At 54.6% G+C, this 18,941-nt stretch overlaps 1 protein-coding gene across 2 annotated transcripts in view; it reads right to left on the bottom strand.

The window, feature by feature from the left end:
* PKN1 (protein kinase N1) overlaps positions 1–18,941 on the bottom strand; it is a 24,549-nt gene extending 5,608 nt beyond the window's left edge. The window contains exons 1-9 of one of the 2 annotated variants that reach the window (XM_081284313.1): positions 18,712–18,941; positions 14,018–14,312; positions 11,959–12,110; positions 10,052–10,187; positions 7,625–7,770; positions 6,994–7,207; positions 6,031–6,225; positions 2,996–3,105; positions 2,770–2,913 (exon numbers count right to left, since the gene is read on the bottom strand). In XM_081284313.1, the coding sequence (XP_081140439.1) occupies positions 2,770–2,913; positions 2,996–3,105; positions 6,031–6,225; positions 6,994–7,207; positions 7,625–7,770; positions 10,052–10,187; positions 11,959–12,110; positions 14,018–14,312; positions 18,712–18,732 (1,413 nt within the window). In that variant the 5' untranslated portion in view covers positions 18,733–18,941. The remainder of the gene's footprint in view (positions 1–2,769; positions 2,914–2,995; positions 3,106–6,030; positions 6,226–6,993; positions 7,208–7,624; positions 7,771–10,051; positions 10,188–11,958; positions 12,111–14,017; positions 14,313–18,711) is intronic. The other variant, XM_081284312.1, reaches the window with a different exon arrangement.

The following is an 18,941-nucleotide window of genomic DNA, read 5'->3' as shown; positions in this document are numbered from 1 at the left end:
TTCAGGGGCCTCCGACACAGACAGAGGCAGGCAGGGAAGCCTCGCCGGTGCGCTGCCTCCAGCCCCTCCATCTGGTGTTTCTCTTGTTTGTGTTTGGTTTGGGGGAGCTGGGGATAGAGCCCAGGGCCTCGGCACTCAGGGAGGCCCTCTCCACAGGGCCTCGCCCCAGCCCAGAACAATTACACTGCCCACCACCTGAAATCGCCTTTCCTTCAATGACCAGGTTACATAAGAGTGTCCAGGTGAGGGTGTGAGACAGGAGACAGACTCAGATACAGGGAAGTAAAGGGTTTTGTTTTTTTGTTTTGTTTTTTGCTATGCAGTGAAGGGACCCAGGGCCTCACTCATGTTAAGCACGAGCTACCACCGGGTCCCATCCCGGTGGGTCCCATCCCAGCTCCTTCCCTACTTCTTTTTTTGTGGGGAGGGTACCGGAGATTGAACTCAGGGGCACTCAGCCACTGAGCCACATCCCCAGCCCTATTTTGTATTTCATTTAGAGACAGGGTCTCATTGAGTTGCTTAGGGCCTTGCTTTTGCTGAGGCTGGCTTTGAACTTGCAATCCTCCTGCCTCAGCCTCTGGAGCCGCTGGGATTACAGGCCTGTGCCACTGCACCCAGCTCGTTCCTCTACTTCTGGTGGAATTACACCCCAATATGAGGTTGAAATGTCGTAAGCTACGATGCACTGAATGCCCCCAAACGTCATCCTCTGCCTCGCTGCCAAAATCCTGCCAGAACTACCCCCCCACCCCACGCCTGCAGTTGAGCAGAACCATCCACCACACACCTATTTAATCAAAAGGCATTGACTAGTTCAGGTGATTTATGGACTATGGTACTGAGGGTCAAGGTCAGCACAGCTATACTAGCAGGTGACACAGGGTTTCTACTGCATGTGTTCTCTTTCTCCCAGCGTCATAAAGTTGAAAAAACGTAAGTCCATGCTGGGGGTCACTCAGGAGCAAAGCCCCACCAGAAAAGAAGAGAAAAGGAATACACACACGTAGGTGCATATAAAAAGAGTTTCTGAGGGGGTGGGGTGGGGCTCAGTGAAAGTGCTTCCTTGCATGTGTGAGGCCCTGGGTTCCATCCCCAGCACCACAGAAAAATAAATAAATAAAGATCCTGTGTTGTTTTTTTTTTTTAAAGAGAGAGTGAGAGAGGGGAGAGAGAGAGAGAGAGAGAGAGAATTTTTAATATTTATTTTCTAGTTCTCGGCGGACACAACATCTTTGTTGGTATGTGGTGCTGAGGATCGAACCCGGGCCGCACGCATGCCAGGCGAGCGCGCTACCGCTTGAGCCACACCCCCAGCCCTCCTGTGTGTTTTTTCATCTACAACTAAATAAATAGCAACAAAAAGTTTTTGAGAAAAATCTGGCCAATGAGGGGGGTCAGAGACTTTCCTTCTCTGTGCCTGAGTTTCCCCCTCTGTCAAATCCAATTAATAATGGTCCTCTGTGGGGCTGCTCTAAGATGTGACAAGTTCACATCAGCAAGGTCTCAATACGAGTCTGGCTCCACGCTCCTGGGACCTGCTAAAACCATTATTAATTCCACCTGTTCTCCACCAGGGGCCTCCTGTCTGGATAGATATGTGCTTTTTTTGTTTGGTACTAGGGATTAAACCCAAGGACACTTCATCACAGAACTACATCTTCAGTCCTTCTTATTTTTAGAGACAGGGTCTTTGCTGAGGGTCTTGCTAAGCTGGTCTGGAACTTGAGATCCTCCTGCCTCAGCCTTTGCCTCCCTAGTCACGGGGATTAAGGCATGTGCCACCACGCCCTGATGGAGATATTTTTGACTGTCAGAACTGGAACAGGCCTGGGCAAGGTGGCACACCACGCCTGTTATCCCAGTGGCTTGGGAGGCTGAGGCAGGAGGATCAAGTTCAAAGCCAGCCTCAGCAAAAGCAAAGCACTAACTGAGACTATCTCTAAATAAAATACCATAATATATTTTATACAAAATGGGGTTGGGGCTCAGTGGTCGAGTGCCCATGAGTTCAATCCCTGGAACTGGAAAAAAAAAAAAAAAAAGGAACAGGAGTGGGCAGAGGTGCTACTGGCACCCTGTAGGGGAGACCAGGAAGCGCCCTACTCTGCTACTGTACACAGGATGCCCTGCCACAGAGAATGAGGAGGATCCAGTCCCCAGTCAGCAGTGGCAGGGAGGGACCCTGCTTTAGACCCTAACCTAAGGCATCTGTGGGAGGAGCCTCCGCCTGCCTGCGAGGCTCTGGGGCAGGCTCCACCCTTGCTTTCTTTGCGGGCTTGATAAAACTTTGTGATTTTCTTCCCCGCTCAGTGCTGGGGACGGAACCCAGGGTCTCCTGCACACCAGCCAGCGCTCCCCCCGAGCTGCACCCCCAGCCTTTTTCAGAGAAACAGACATTTCCATCCCTGTGCAGACACCATGAGCGCACTTCACACAAAAGATGGTAAAATCAGGAAAAACCACGTAAGGTGGCCACGTTGTCACTGAGCGATGTCATCTTATGGGGTCCCCCTTGTCTACGTGGTCTGTCCTCTGCCTCAGAACCGAACCAACCAGCATCACTGATGGGACTGGGTAAGGGGCCGAGGCACATCCAAAGTGCGTCCTATTCTCCCAGGAAACGGGGGGGGGGGGGGGGGGGGAGGAAGGATTTTCTCAGGGTGGGGGGGGGAGGAAGGATTTTCTCAGGGGGGGGGAGGAAGGATTTTCTCAGGGTGGGGGGGGGGAGGAAGGATTTTCTCAGGGTCGGGGTCGGGGGGGCTGTACCTCAGCCACTAGGCAGCCTTGGGGCTCCATGTCCAGCTGCACCTCATGCCTCTCGTTGTCCAGGAAGTCCTCCAACTTCAGGAACTTGAGGGCACACAGGCCCCGCTGGTCCCTCCAGAACACCGCCAGCTCCAGCTCCCGCGCCTCGAGGGACAGGAACAGGGCTATCACCTGGGGTGTCCGGAGCCCAGAACTCCGCTGACCCCGGCTGTCCAACACAGCTCACCCTTTCCAGCTCCAGGGTGAAGCTCTGGTCCCAAGCGTTGGGGCCACACGGCTTCCAGGAAGTCTGTCCCACCACTGTGTTGTCAAGCTTGAGCACAGTGCTGACCTCACCTGCAACAGGAGAGCAGGTCAGGAAACCGTGGGGGGTCTCTAGGGTCTTCTTAAAGAAATCCCAGTAACATTCTGCTTTACTATATTGGCAAAGTTCCAAGTTTTGCCTGTGATGTTAAAGGCTTTGATCCAGTTGACTTTTTCATATGGTGTGAGGTAGGGATCCAAATTCACTTTGTGTGGGTACGGTACTGGGGATGGAACCCAGGAACACTCTACCACTGAGTTACATCCCAAACGCTTTTAAATTTTTTTTTTTTTTTTAATTTTGAGACAGGGTCTCAGTAAATTGCGCAGGCTGGCCTCAACTTGCAATCCTCCTGCCTCAGCCTCCCAAGTAGCTGAGATAATAGTTGTACACCACCACTTCCAGGCATATTCACTTTTATTCTATTCAGAAGTGCCAGCAGTATACTCCTACCCTAGATAAATGCATGCAGGCGTTATACTTCAGGAGATGCATACATATGCTACTTATATAGTGGACCTAAATCAAGAAACATCTCACTGTCCACTAATAGAAGAATATAGGTTGCATACCCCTAATATGAAAATCCCAAATCTGTAATGCTCCAAAATCTAAAACTTTTTGAGCACCAACCTAACCTTCATTTTTGAACTTAGTTTCATGTCCAAGATCACTAAAAATATATAAAATTACCTTTGGGCTATGTGCATAGAGTATATGAGACATAAATGAATTTTGTGTTTTGACTTGAGTCACATTCCCAAGATATTTCATTATGCAAATTCTCCATAATAAAAAAAAAAATCTGTATTGTTGGAGACAAACAGGTGCTAAAACTACAAAGGAAAACAAGGAAAGGAAATTACAATCATAAGCATCAGAAGGCCAGCTACCTGAGGCTGGGGTTGTGGCTCAGTGGTAGAGCGCTTGCCTAGTATGTGTGAGGCACTAGGTTCGATTCTCAGCACCACATATAAATAAATAAATAAAAATAAAGGTCCATTGACAACTAAAAAATATTTAAAAAAAGAAGAAGAAGAAGAAGAAGTCTAGCTACCTGAGGGTAAAGGGATTAGAATTGAACTGGGGAGAGGAATTCTGGAAGGCTAGCAATATTCTATTTCTTTTTCTTTCTTTTTTTTGATATTAATTGAACCCAGGGGTGCTCTACCACTGAGCCACATCCCCCAGCCCTTTTTAATTTTTTTATTTTGAGACAGGGTCTTAGCTAAATTGCTAAGTTGCTGAGGCTGGCCTCAGACTTGTAACCCTCCTGCCTCAATTTCCAGAGTCACTGGGGATACAGATGGCAACAGTCTATTTCTGGGCCTGGCAAGTGGTAAGATGGGTGTTTGCTTTATTGTTATTCTTTTGATTTCTCTTGTTTTGGGTTGTTGGGTTTTGTTTTTGCAGTGCTAGGGGTGGAACCCAGGCCCCTGAGCTAGGCAAGCACTCCCCCACTGAGCCACGCCCAGCCTTATACTCACGTTTTTGTACATGGGTACATCTTTTTTCTTTCTTTCTTTTTTTAAAAATTAAACCAAAATGCACATCAAATTCACCACCATGATCATCGTTGAGTGGGCAGCTCTGTGGCATTGAGCAGTACCACGGTCACCATCACCATCTCCAGAGCTCTTTTTCATCTTACCCAACTGAAACTCTGTCCCCACAAACTCCCCACTCACCCCTTCAAGTCTCTGGTACCTGCCTTCTAATTCTGCCTTTATGAATTAGACTCATGAGGAAGTCACGCGGTGTTGGACTCGTCTCAGAATTTAAAATAAAAAAGAAGTGGGAAGGGCTAGGGTAGTGGCTCAGTGGTTGAGCGCCTTCCTCACATGTGGGAGTCACTGGGTTCGATTCTCAGCACCACATATAAATAAATAAAATAAACGTCCATCAACAACTAAAAAAATTTTTTTAAAAAAAGGAGTGGGGATGTAGCTCAGTGGTTCAGTGCCCCTGGGTTTAATTCCTGGTACTAAAATATAAATAAATAAATTATACTGCTGTAAATGTGGGTACACAATGTCTCTTGACGATCTTGTTTTATATTCCAGGTGCAGTGGCAAGCACCTGTAATCCCCATGGCTTGGGAGGCTGAGGCAGGAAGATCGCAAGTTCAAAGCCAGCCTCAGCAACTTATCGAGGCCCTGAGCAATTTAGGGAGACAATCACACTGTACAAAATAAAAAAGGGCTGAGGATGTTGCTCAGTGGTAAAGTTCCCCTGGGTTCAATCCCAGTTACCAAAAATAAAAAAGAAAAGAAAGAAAGAAATTTCTTCTAAGATCTTATTTCCAATTTTTTAAAAATTTTTGTTGATAGAATTTTATTTTTATTTATTTATATGTGGTGCTGAGAATCAAACCCAGTGCCTCACACATGCAAGGCTAGCGCTCCACCACTGAGCCCCAGCCCCAGACCTTGTTTCCAATTCTTTTGGATGAATACCCAGAAACAGAATCACTGGATCATATAACTTTATTTCTTTGTGGCACTGGGGACGCAACCTGGGACCTCACAGGTGCTAAGCCAGTGCTCTACCTGAGCCACCGCCCAGGCCATGCTCCGTGTTCTGAGGAGCCACGGAGTTCTCCACAGTGTGCCCTTCACATTCCCACCAACTGTGCACAGAGGTTCCAGCTTCTCCAGGTCCTCACCAACACAACACTCTGCTCTGTTGTGGCTGTCACTGCTGTTGTGATAATAGATGAATTGGGGGGAGGGGATGTTGGTTGGTTGTTTTAGTGTTTTTTGTTTTTGTTTTTCTTTTCCTTGTTTTGGCTTCTTTGCTTTGTTTTCTGGAGATGGGGTCTGGCTCAGGTATTCAGTTGGCCTCCCACACAGCTGGGATTACAGCCGTGTGCCACATGTGCACTGTTTAAAGTGTCACAAATGTGGGGTGTCCAGGGCCCCATCCATGTCCCACCCTCAGGCCCGGTGCCCACTCACTTGTGTTCTCAGCTTCTGCTTTGAGGCTGCTCCGGCCGCTTAGGCTTCCGCTTCGGCTGTAAAGGCCCCGAGTTGGGCGGCTCAGGAAGGTGGTACGGCTGTCGGGGGTCCCAGGTACCCCCATCAAGGGTGAGGGGTTCCAGGGGATGGTCTCTGGGAGGTCTCTGCAGCCCACCACACGCACCTCCAGGGTTCCTGCAGGAGTAGCAGGATCATCAGGGGCCACTGCAGGAGCAGGCTACGGGGCCCATAAGGGAAGGGACACATCCCAGCATACAAGTGGGAGCCCATAAAGGGCAATCGGGGTGGGGTAATCGATGGCTGTGCCCAGATATGAGAATAGGGAGAGGTACTCTAGAGGGTCTCTAGGAACTCGCTAGGACCCAGGGGTCTGGGGTAGGATCTGGTGAGCTGATTTGAGGTTTGAGAGGGGCTGAGGCAGAGGTTGGAGGTTCAGGGCTGAGGGGTTTGTTGGGCCAGGAGCCAGGTGGAGAGGAGGGGATGGGGCAAAAATCTAGAATCAGAAAGCAAAGTGGGGTGGGAAGCCAGGCTTGGTAGGCACGCCTGTAATCCAGCGACTCTCTGTAATCAAGCTGCAAGAGGAGGGCTACAAGTTCGAGGTCAGTTTCCGTAACCTAGCGAGGCCCTAAGCAACTCGGTGAGACCCTGTCTCAAAATAAAATATTAAAAGGGCTGGGATGTGGCTCAGTGACTAAGCGTCCCTGGGCTCAATCTCCAGTACCAAAAAAAACAAACAAACAGGTGGGAGCCCACGTGCAGAGGGCTGTCTGGCCTGCGGACGTGGGGTGCAGGATGAGAGAGACAGGTGGCAGGGAAAGGGAGAGGACTGAGGGACAAGACTCTGATTGGAAAGCCTGGATCCAGTTCAGTGGTCTCAGGGCTGGGGCAATATGAGGGGTCAGAGGCCCAGAACCGCCAGGGCAGGGCAGACCCGGGGCGCACCTGTGAGCGGCGCAGGCTTGCACAGGGTGCTGTAGTGCATGGCGGGGAAGGGCCCAGTCAGGAGCGCGCTGAAGGCGGCAGACGAGGCCACAGCGAGCTCCTCCCGCAGCAGCCGCCCCTTGGGGTGGTCGGCAGGCAGCTCCGTGAGCCTCCGCTCCAGCGCCTCTCGAAGCAGCCCCAGCTTCTGGTTGGACTCGGTCAATTTCTCCTGCGCCTGCAGTGGGAAGGCAGGGCTGAGGGTGGGACTGGGCAGCCTACCCAAGCACAGTCTAGGTACTCCCCCAGCTTGGGTTCCTTCTCTCTAGGGGTTTAAACTTCAAACCACTCTTCCTGCCCTTGAACTCCCTGTAGACCAGACCCTGCCCCTTACTAAGGCCCATCCCTTGCAGAGGCCACACCTCTTACCAGTTCATCCAGGCCGAGGCCCCGCCCCTCACCGAGGCCCCGCCCTATAGTGGTCCCATTCCTAGTCCAAGCCCCACCCATTGCTGAGGCCCCACCCCACGCTAATAAACCGCCCTGCTGAGGCCCCGCCCCTCCCTCATTGAGGCTCCACCTTCACCAGGGCCTGTGCAGGGGGTCACTGCCCCTCACTGTAGCTCCGCCCACCGCTGACGCTCCAACCCCTTACCTCCCCAAGGGCCTTGCGGTCCGGGGTCTTGGCCGCGCTGAGCAGGCGCAACACATTTTTGGCACCCTCGGCCACCGCATGCTCCACTCGGAAGTGATGTCGTAGCTCCTCGATGCGGAGCTCTACTGCTCCCAGGTCTGGGTCCCCTGTTGGGATGGAACTTCGGACAGTGAGGCTGACCTGCAGGTCCCCGGGCAACCTGGCCCCAGACACAAAGCCATGCAGAGGCACAGGCGCTGGCCACAGACATAGCACCGCCAGGACGCATCCCGCTTCTCCCCAGGGGCAGTCACGTAACAGTCACGCTGCCACTCGCAGGCAGGCCACACTCAGCCAGACTCAGTCACTCTTATCCAAACACCACCACTCACAGAGAGCGTCCTAAGGACATAGCAGGAGTCACTGTAATGATACACAGGCATGCTGTCAACCTGGGCTTAGGGACAGTCCCACTGTAATTGCCGGTCTTCATTCCAGAGAGCAGCGGGGGGGACAGGCATGCAGTAATCCAGGGCAGTCACAGAATTAGCTAGAGTCAGTCACTGCCATCCAAATAAGACATGACATTTTTCACCCAGGGACTGTCACCCACAGGGACAGGGACATAAATCATGCTGTCATGAGGTGTTGACACACTTCACTCCCCAGTGAACAGTCACCATCCTGCTGTCACATCCTTAACCAGGCACAGGGTCACCTGTGGGCATTTGGACAGCCACAGGGATTCAATGACACTGCACTCACGACGCTGGAGCAACAGCCATCCTAAGACACAGAGTCCTGGATGCTCCGACCCCCATGGGGCACGTTGGAGCAGGGGCCTTGGGAGGTGACGAGGATGAGTGGATTCATGAGGGGCATTTGGGATAGCACTGAGGCCCTCAAAGGAGAGAGACCCGGGCTGGGTGCAGCCCAGTGGTACAGCACTTGGCTGGCAAGCTGAGACCCCGTCCGTCCCCAGCATGGCCAAAGAGACAGAGGGACAGAGACCAAGAGCCTGCCATGTGTGCTCACTTGAGCACATGCTGCCTTCCCCTCCTCCCCACCAAGAAATGCCACCACACTCCTCAGAGGCGGGGCTGTATCACTGAGCCCACAGAGACTCAGTGTCATAGAGAAAGACTGGGTGTCAATGCAGATGAAGGCACAGGGACAAGCCACATCCCAACACAGGAAAGAGCCACCCAATGGCTCGAGGAGCACATCCTGTGACACAGGTGTAGGAATTTCATCACTCACAGGCAAGGGTCACAGCTCACTTGGCTGGCTGTCAGTCGCTAGGATGGTCCTATAGTCCTGGGTAATGTCCCAGCTCAGACCCTCGCATTTTGTCACAGAGCCACGTCAGTCACACTGTGCCCACAGGTGCGTGGCGCTCTCCTAGACAGGAACTAGTCACAGGGATGCTGATGTTCACAGCATGTTATCTTACAGTCACACAGGGGTTCCCAGGCATGCTGGTGCACGATGCTCAATATGCCACAGAGAGTCAGGGATAAAACTACAAGCCACTCACGGTGACAACACCCAGAGGCAAAGGGCCACACTCACACAGCACGTCACCAAGAAGCACACAGACACACCACAGACGCACACAGGCCCCAGACACACATGCTACCACCAGTCACAGTCCAACAGCTGACCCTCCGTTACCTCTCCTGTGACACACTAGACATATAGTTGTCCCTTGATATCCACAGGAGACTGATCCCAGGATCCTCCTCTGGTACCAACATCAAGTCTCATTTATAAAACTGAGTAGCATTTGCATAGAACATACGCACATCCTCCCGTAAACCTCAAAGCACCCTTGGGTGACTTAAAATTCAATGTGAACGCGGTGTACATAGATGTCACGCCGCGTCATTTACAGACTAATAACAAGAAACAAAGGTCTGCATGTGTTCATCAGAGGCACAATTATTCCTCGAAATATCTTCAACCTGTATTGGCTGAATTTATAGACAGGGAACCCAGGGATACGGGGGGCCAACTGAACATCATCTCCTGGCCCCCATCCAAGTCACATTAATGCTGACCCACATCAGTGGTACAACCACCGCACACAATACAACAAGACCCTGCCTGCGCTTGGGGCTGGCAGTCTCAACACTTCAGCTCATTCGTACCTGCAGACCCAGACATGCAGGCTCATGCTCAGACACGTTCGTGCGTGTACACACACACACACACACACACACACGGATTTGTCCTAAGAATGAGAGTTGACTGATACCTGATTTAGTCCAAATTTTAAAATGGGACAAAATTTCAAACAGACCCAGAGAAGGTCAGGAACAGGTTACAGTCACACAGCAGGGGCATGGTACCTGCCTCCTTGCCCCAGAAAAGAATGCTTTGTGGAGCTGCAGATTGAAGCCTGCAGGGTGGAATGCAGGCCAAGCTATCTCAGGGTGAGGGACTTGCCTTGGGCCTCCTCTGGAGCCACCTGGCTCTCCAGCTGGCCAGCCTGCAGTGCCCGGCGGAGCTGCATGCGGATGATGTCAATCTTGGTCTTGCTGTCCTGCAGCATCTGCTGGGCTGTCAGCAACAGCTTGCGGTCCTGGAGGCAGAGAGGGGTTGTGAGAGGAAGGCTGGAGAGCTGCTTCTGTCCACACTACACAGACCCTGGAAGGCTGTGTGACAGTGAGTGTTCATGTGTAGATACAACAGCGCACACTCCCATAGAGTCCTGGGAGGTGATTAATATAGTGCATGGGGTTTGAGTCCTCACTCTGCCACTCCACCTCTCTGGGCTTCAGTTGCCTTACTTCAGAGTACTAATGGCACTTCTCTCCACTGGCCCGATGACTGAAGGAGCTGGTCTGTGTGCAGAGCGCAGAGCCAAGCCTGCTAATGTCTGCATTAGCCCTCAGAGTGACAGGCATGTGGGGAAGCGGTTCCCCAAGGCCACACACAAAAGGCTACGCATTGGCATTGTATTTATGTGAAACATCCAGAACAGGTGTCCATACACACAGAATGTAGATTCGCTGTTGCCAGGGGCTGAGGGAGGGGAGGGGGGCTGACTACTAATTAAGACAGTTTCCTTTTAGGGTGCCCCCTGAAATGTTCTGGAACTAGACAGAGGTGCTGGTTGCACTACATGGAGTGCACATAATGCCACTAACCTGTGCACTTTAAAATGGGTACCATGGTGAGCTGGGTGCTGTAGTGCATGCCTGTAATCCCAGTGACTCAGGAGGCTGAGGCAGGAGGATTACAAATTCAAGGCCAGCCTGGGTAACCTGGTGAGACTCTGCCTCAAAATAAAAATTTTTAAAAAAGGGCTGGGAGGGCTGGGGATGTGGCTCAAGCGGTAGCGCGCTCGCCTGGCATGTGTGCGGCCCGGGTTCGATCCTCAGCACCACATACCAACAAAGATGTTGTGTCCGCCGAGAACTAAAAAATAATAAATATTAAAAAATTCTCTCTCTCTTTCTCTCTCTCTCTCTCTCTCTCTCTCCCCCCCCCCCTCCCTCCCTCTCTCTCTAAAAAAAAAAAAAAAAAAAAAAAAAGGGCTGGGGATGAAGTTCAGTGGTAGAGTACTCTTGGGTTCAACCTCAAGTATCACAAAAATAAGTAGGTAAATATATAAATTGTTTAAAAAAATGATGAATGCTTGGACACTAGTTTTTGATTATTTTGCAGTACTTGGGGAAACCCAGGGCCTTTCACATGCTAAGCACATGTTCTGCAACTGGGATGCACCCCAAGCCCCAGGGTGATTTCTACTATGCTGTGCTTAGGGTCTGTCCTTGTGAGACTCAGTACAAAACAATCCTGGCACCTCCCCTGGTCTCCCCCATGTGACCTCTCAGGTGCCCGGCTGCCTCCCCTTACTGTTCTGCCATGAGGTCCTCCCCAGAAGCCGAGCAAACGCCAGGCCCGCGCTGCACCTCCAAACTGACCTAAAGTCATTTTTTTAAAATAAATTATCCAGTCTGTGGTTTAGCCGGGTTCAGTGGCGCACACCTCGAACCCCAGGGGCTAGGGAGGCCGAGGCAGGAGGATCGCAAGTTCAAAACCATCCTCAGCAACAGTGAGGCACTAAGCAACTCAGTGAGACCCTGTCTCTAAATAAAACACAAAGTAGGGTTGGGGTTGTGGCTCAGTGGTCGAGGGCCCCTGGGTTCACTCCCTGGTACCAAAAATAATAAATAAGCAGTCTGTGGTTTTCAGTTATAGCAACTGAAAATGGAGGAAGAAAATGTGTGTGATCATGTGTGCACACACATGCAGGCGTGTCCATGTGTGAACGTGCAGGTGTGTGCCCATGGGGAGGGTCTGCGCTCGTGAGTGTGCACACAGGTCCATGTGCACCCGACGCCCACCTTGGTGCTGCCGTTGCTGTAGGTCTGGATCATGTTCTCTGCCCCCTGCTTCACCTTCTGCTCAATGGCCAGCTGCTTCTCCAGACCTGCCACCAGGCTCAGGTTGGTGGCTGAACAGGCAGGGCCGCCCATACCTGGGGATTGGGGGCCATCTGGAGGGAACAAGAGGAAAAGCAGTTACCACTACTGTCACCTAGCTCTGTCTAGGACACGTTGCCCCAGCCATGAGCATCCATCCTCAGCCCACCTGGGACATCGGATGTTACCCAGGGGCAGAGGGGCGGAGGAGCTGCTGCCACCACACAGAGGGCCAGACACCAGGGCCCAGAGGTCCTGTCACCCAGCCCTCTCCGGGAAACCCCTTAGGACTGGGGTCAGGACCCAGAATGAATGAAGATGGCCCACATCCAGGTGAGTGCCTGCCTTTGTGGTTCACTGGTAGGAAAGGCCCCCAGGTGTTCACACGGCTGTGGGTGAGCCCATGGGGTGAGTGTGCTTATGTTGGTGAACCGCAGGTGTCACCCCCAATGCTGGCACAGCTGTGAGACACTGGGAGACCCTGGTGTTGGCTGTTCTGTCCACGACACCACTCTGTTTGGGTGTGCAGGGCTGGTGTGGCTGTGCTGGTGCCTCGGGGCATCTGCATGAGTCTCTGAAGGGTGGTGGGACACAGGCATTGGAGCCGCAGAAGCAACTGCGTGAGATCCAGGTGTTGGCTGAACTCTGTGCCTACATGCAGGACACGGTGACAGACTCTGTGTGTGAGGTGCTGGGCACTGGTGTGGGAGTGTGCGTCTCTCGGTCTTGTTTGGTCACAGATGTCCCTCTCTGGCTGTCCAGGGGACTGTGGAAGTTTGCAAGGGTTGGTGTGTGTCTCTGGGAGCTGGTGTAGCACGTGTGCAGGTCTCTGTGTGTCATCTGTGTTTCTGTAGGTGCTGGTGGCAGTAAGTGTGGGTGTTGTCATAACTAAGAGACAGTCTCTGGGATTCACATGATAGTGTGTAGCTGGGTGCAATGGCGCATGCCTATAATTCCAGCGGCTTGGGAAGCTGAGGCAGGAGGATGGTGAGTTCAAAGCCAGCCTCAGAAACTTAGCGAGGTCCTAAGCAACTCAGTGAGACCCTGTCTCTAAAAATAACATAAAAAGGGCTGGGGATGGGGCTCAGTGGTTAAGTGGCCCTGGATTCCATCCTTGGTACCCCCCCCAAAAAAAGTCATATGAGAGTATCTAAGTCCTTGGTGTCGCAAGGGTGTTGTGATTGATGGTGTGTTTTTCTGGGGAGTTATATGACAGGGTGTAAGTTCTGGGGTGCCATCTAGGTGTTGTGTGATGAAGAGACCTGTTACAGCAGTGTGAGCATACATAACTCAATAAACTGTACTTAATGTGGTTAAGTTTTACATTTTTTTAACCACAATTAAAAATAAAAATATAATTTTTTTAAACATTAAAAAAAATGGGTTGGGTGGAGCTCAGTGGCAAAATACTTGCCTGGCATGCTCCAGGACCTGGGGTCCAGGCCCAGCACCACAGAAATGAGAAATGAAAAATAAAATCCCTGGGAGTCATGCAAGCATTATGTGGTGTCTCCGGGGTATTTGTGTGACAGTGTGCACATCCTTGTGTGTGAGGAGGTGTGACTGGTGAGAGCTGCCGGGTGTTCACGTGACAGTGTGTCACCAGGCGTTGCCCAGGTGTTGACATGTCCGGGTTTTTATTTTTCTATTTTCCGGTACTGGGGACTGAACTCAGGCCCTCCACCAATGAGCCACCTCCCCAGCCTGTTTTCAGGCACTTGTGTAGCGGTGTTGTCTCTGTGTCGGTGTGGCTGTGGCACCATGAGTCTCCGGGTGTTGTCTGGGTGTCACGGTGGCTGTGTGATGCAGTGTGCATCCTTGGGTGGTGTTGGGCATGGGTGTGACCAGGCGTGCCTGTCTCTGGGTGTTGGTGACCGTGTGGGGCTGGACGCTTGCTGTGGCTGTGTGCTGACATGGACAGGTGTAGTGCTGGTGTGTCCCCCTGAAGGCTGCCGGCTGACGCCCTGTGTCCCCGCCTCACCTCCAGCAGGGTCCGGCAGCACCACGTGGGCGTGCAGCTCCTGCAGCTGCTGGTGCAGCAGGTCCAGGCGGCGCGAGGAGCCGCGCAGCAGCAGCTCCACGGGGCCCAGGCTGCGCCCCAGGTCGGTGGTGGCCCGCCGCAGGTTCTCGGCCCCCTCCTTCAGCTTCAGCTCCTTGCGGATCTCACGCCGCAGCCGCTCCCGCTCCAGCTCCAGCTGCTGCTGCACCCCGGGGGCCGCCAGGTCTGCCCCAGCCAGGCCCAGCTGCTCCAGCAGGGACCAGCTGCGTGGCTCGCTCTGAGGGGGACACAGCAGGCGGGGGGTGAGGGGGACTCTGGGTGCAGCCCCCACCGCACAGCCGCCCTGGCCTGTGTCCACCCTCAGCGGCCGGCACCTTCCAGCACTTACCCCACCTCTGACCCCAAACTGCTTCCTGTCCCCCAAACTGAACGTTGGAGAGCAGGTCAAGAGCAAGGCCTTCCTCTCTCCCTGTCCGCTAGACCAGGGGACCCCAGGTACAGTCCCGCTTCCCTTCACCTGTCCTATATGCAGTGGGGTCCAGGGACAACCCTACTGCCCCCGTGGAGGGGCCTGAGGGAAGATGCCTTCTCCCCATGGCTGCACCCCCAACTAGGAGGTCCTGAGGAAGGCCCTGTGTTCCCTCTACTGTACCCCAAACTAGGAAATCCCAGGGACAAGCCTCACATGCTAATGTACCCCCAAACTAGGAGGTCTCAAAAGTAGACCCTTCCCTCTGCCTCCTAAAACTGGGACTCCACAGAGCAGAACCCGTCTCCTTCTTCCTGTCTCCCCAACCTACGAGCCCTGGAGGCCCCAGATACGTTTACCCTCCGCACAGAACTGACAACCACACCGCGTCCCCTCCACAGTCCCCAACCAAGAGGTACCCAGGGCAGGGCCTCCAGCTGGTGTCACTCGGGGTCCCCTTCCACACACACCCGCAGGGACCCCAGCTCCCACCTCCAGCTCCTGCTCCTTAGGGAAATCAGCCTCCGCCATCCTGGGTCCAGGCTGAGGGCCCCGCCCTCTTCCTGAACCTCAGCCCTGCCAGGGCCTCTGGGCCACCACTTCCTCTTTCCTGCCAGCTCCCAGCACCCCCTGCGCCAGGCCAGCTCAGGGGCATCTGAGAGGCCCTCAGGGTCATGCCTGCTTTTTCAGGGCACCCCAGAGACAGCCCTCGCTCCCTGCAGATGTCCACAGTGTGGATACCCAAAGTGTGCACATGGCAAAAGGGTTCCCGTGAGGGCACACAGGCTCCAGAGAACAATGGGTGTGCGCATGCTTTCATACATCTAAAGGAAGGTGCACACAGCACAGGGTCACAAGATGCACACACTTACAGCTCTGCAGGTGTGTACATGGAACACAGGCGTGTACATGGAACAGCAGTTACTATTGGCCCTCAATGGGCTGGGGCTGGCCTGGTGCTGGCTTGCCCAGCATGCAGAGGGCAGCGGGTTCCATCCCCAACATCACACACACACACACACAACAGGTTCACAAATATGTGCAGGCTCACAGGTACACACATGCACACCTATGTATGTGTGAATAGGACAGGGCTCATAACTATGAGCACACTTCCCTTCCACACCTTCAGGTGTGCGCCCAGGCTCACCTGTGACACTCCTACTCCCACCTGCATGCACACTCATATGCAAATGCCTATGAATTCTTATCTGGGTCACTCCAGACCCCACACGATACACACTCCACCTGCCCAAGTGCACACAACTCACGTGCTCACGCCATACGCAAACTTCCCCAGGCACCACGGCCTCTAGCCCCAGTACTACCTACCCAGGCACACCCTCCTACCGGCCTTGTGTCCCCAGCTTCCCCTTTGGGGTCAGAACAGGCAGTCCTGCAGAGGCCAGGCCCCCTTCCTGCAGACAGGCCGTCCTGACTTCCTGCTTCCTCCCTGTCCAGACAGCAACTGCTGCTGGCCACAGCCCTGAGGCCTAGGGGTACCTCCCTGAGGCCAGCACCATGAGAAAATAGCACTGCGGGGCAGGGACAAGTCCTCCAAACAAGCAGCCCACAAACCACTTGCTGAGCACACGGTAAAAAGCTCACCTATCCATAATAGATGCAGGCTGGGGCGGAGCTGGTGGCCGAGTGCTGGTCTACCATGCGCAAGGCCCGGGTTCCATCGCCAGCACCACCAAAAATAGCAACAGCAGATACTACAAACCTCCCCCAGGTCTCAGCTAGCACAGTCCTGTGACATTGGTGCTATTATCAACCCATCTCCAAGATGAAGAAACTGAGGTCCAGAGCACTTGCCCACAGTCAACAGGAAACAGGGCCAAGATTTAAAGAGCACTCAGAAACCCTACGAGAGCTGGAGGTCCCCACTGCATTATATCCCCTGGCTCTGAGACTCTGTTTCATAGGTGAGGAAAGTCCTCCTTGGTACCTGACCTCAAGGGCAGCTGCCCCCAGGCTGGACCATCACAGGCCAAGAACTTAACTCCATGACCCTACCATCCCCCAGGACACCCCTGAGCTGCTGCCATTGCTCCCCCATTTTACATCGGAGGAAACTGATTTTGTCCTCACCCCAGGGGACACGACACTTGGCAATGTCTGGAGACAGTTTGGTTGTCACCTCTGGGGGTGTGGAGGTGGCATCTATCCATGGTGCATAGGACAGCCCCCACCACAAAGAAGGACCCAGCCCCAAAGAAGGCCTCTGCCCACCGAGTGTGGCCCATGCCTGTTTCTCTCTCCAGCTTTCTAGGCCCGGCTCCCCCTGGCAGAATGGAGGCTCCGAGAAGGGAAGGCATTTGGTGCAGAGCATCCAGTTAGGAAGGGACAGTGCTGGAATTGAAACCTAGGCTCACCTAATACCACCCTGGCCCAACTGGGCTCCACCCACCACCCTGCTGCCAGCCCCACCCTGTCCCCAGCAGGCACAGCAGACATAGCAGGAGCAGGGCCAGCTCAAATGGGGGAAGTCCAGGCAGAGAGGAGGAGTGACCTCCCTAGCCCCACCCCCAACAGCTGAGGCCTGAGAATATGCAAAGCAGGGAGGAAGCTTGGGGAGGGAGGCCGGGCCTCCTGGGTCCTCCTACCCTTGGGTGACTCACTGCTACCCAGGGGCAAAGGGTCACCTGAGGGCCAGAAGGGGAACCCAGGAACCAGGCCTGGCATGGCCTCGGAGAATCCCTACTCCTCCACTTCTCACCCCAGAGCAGGAGACACCAGACCCAGAGTGCCCACCTCCCAGAATTCCCCTCTTCTCAGAGCAGCCAGGGACCTAGACCCCCACGTCCTGAGATTTCAATGCCTTGGGCGGTTCAGGAATCTGAACAGGACATCCGTTCGCCGGACACAGAACAGACAGGCACACATTGGGACGGAGGGACAGGGCAGCAAGCCCAAGCAGCCACAAGAAAGGGATGACCAGGAAGGGAGAAGAAAGTGGGCAAGTGGCAGGGACAGGGACCAGGGCATGGGTCCAGCCTCATTCCAGGAATCACAGCCTCTGTGTGGGTCATGTGTGGCACACGCCAAGTGCATGCATGCGCCAGGGGACTCCTACACAGCCCTTCCTGGCCTGTGGGTGGAGGCAGGGACCCAGGCCCATCCCAGCCCCGAGGTCTGACCTTGTGTGATCGGCAACACCAGATACGCCCAGCTCCTCGGCAAGGCTGGCAGGCCATCAGCAGGACTGGGGGGAAGGGGCCACAGGGAAGACACAGAGGGGACGGAGGCAGGTATAGAAGATGAAAACCTGGTTACACAGCAACCACAGGACAATGGACTGGATGGTGAAGCACCAGTGGAGGCAGAGCGACACACACTTCTCAGATTTGGGTCCTTGAACCAAGAGGGTCAGAGGTCACCGTGGCCCCAGATTGTGATGGGAGGGGAAGGTGAGTCCAGGGTAGTGATGCCCACCAAGTGGCACCAGGCAACCTGGTTGAGCAGCAGGCTGGTGCCAGTCTCTGTGTGTAGGAGGTTCGAGGGTGACCCAGCAGTGCCACCCATGCATATGTGTAGGATTCTAAGTATGGGAGCATCCTGGTCCGTGGATACGGACACTCCCCACCTGGGATAAGGTTCCAGCAGGCAGCCTCTGGCAGCCTGAAGGGTGGGTGTGGGGGTCCCCAATCCCCTAATCTAATGAAGTGACTCGGGCACTTCCGCCAACAGGTGCCTATCTGGGTGGCGTCGGGACCATAGTAAAGCTCAGTCTGGAGGCTGGGTGGCTGGAGCTTTGTTGTGCAGGGGAGGGGCACGAGCCGGGAAGCCTCCTCCCCTCAGGGGCACGGCGCCAGACACCTGTCCCAGGTGAAGCGGCACCTGCCAGGAATCGAATGCTGAGGAGGGGGATGAAACACGGACCAGAGACATCGGGATGCACAGCCAGCCACAGACACCCAAGGGGGGGGTCTCCACTGCGCCCCCACAAATTCTTGGGAGGGGCCGAGATTGGAGGTGCGGTAAGAGCCTCTGGGCCAGCACCCCCTCCACGGACCACGTCTGTGCCTCCACCTGCCAAGAAGGGGGCCGCGCTGGCTCTCCGGTCCCGGCCAAGGGAGAGGACACCAGGCGCTAGGGGGGTCCCCGCCCTCGCCGCCCGCGTCCGGGGAGCCCGGGCAGCTCCCGGGCGGCGGTCCCCGGCGCCGTCCCGCCGCCCCGCGGGTGCGGACGCAGGTGCGCCTACCTGCACGGCGTCGCTGGCCATGTCCTCCTGCCGCCCGCCAGGGGTCCCCGCGCGGAGGGAGGGGCGGCGAGAGGAGCGCGCGTGCGCCCAGTGCGGGTCGCGGAGGGGGCGGGCGCGGGCGCGGCGCGACCCTCCCCAGGCGCGCGGCCCGCTCTGGCCTGCTCCACTCCGGGCCCGCCTGGCCAGGCCGCCGTGTCCGCGCGCCGCGCCCTCCGGCCCCAGCGGCCGCC

This window comes from Spermophilus citellus, assembly GCF_964194105.1.
Source record: "Spermophilus citellus genome assembly, chromosome: 3".
NCBI lineage: Eukaryota > Metazoa > Chordata > Mammalia > Rodentia > Sciuridae > Spermophilus > Spermophilus citellus.
Note: the sequence above shows the minus strand (reverse complement) of the source record. Positions and strands in the feature narration are given on the sequence as shown.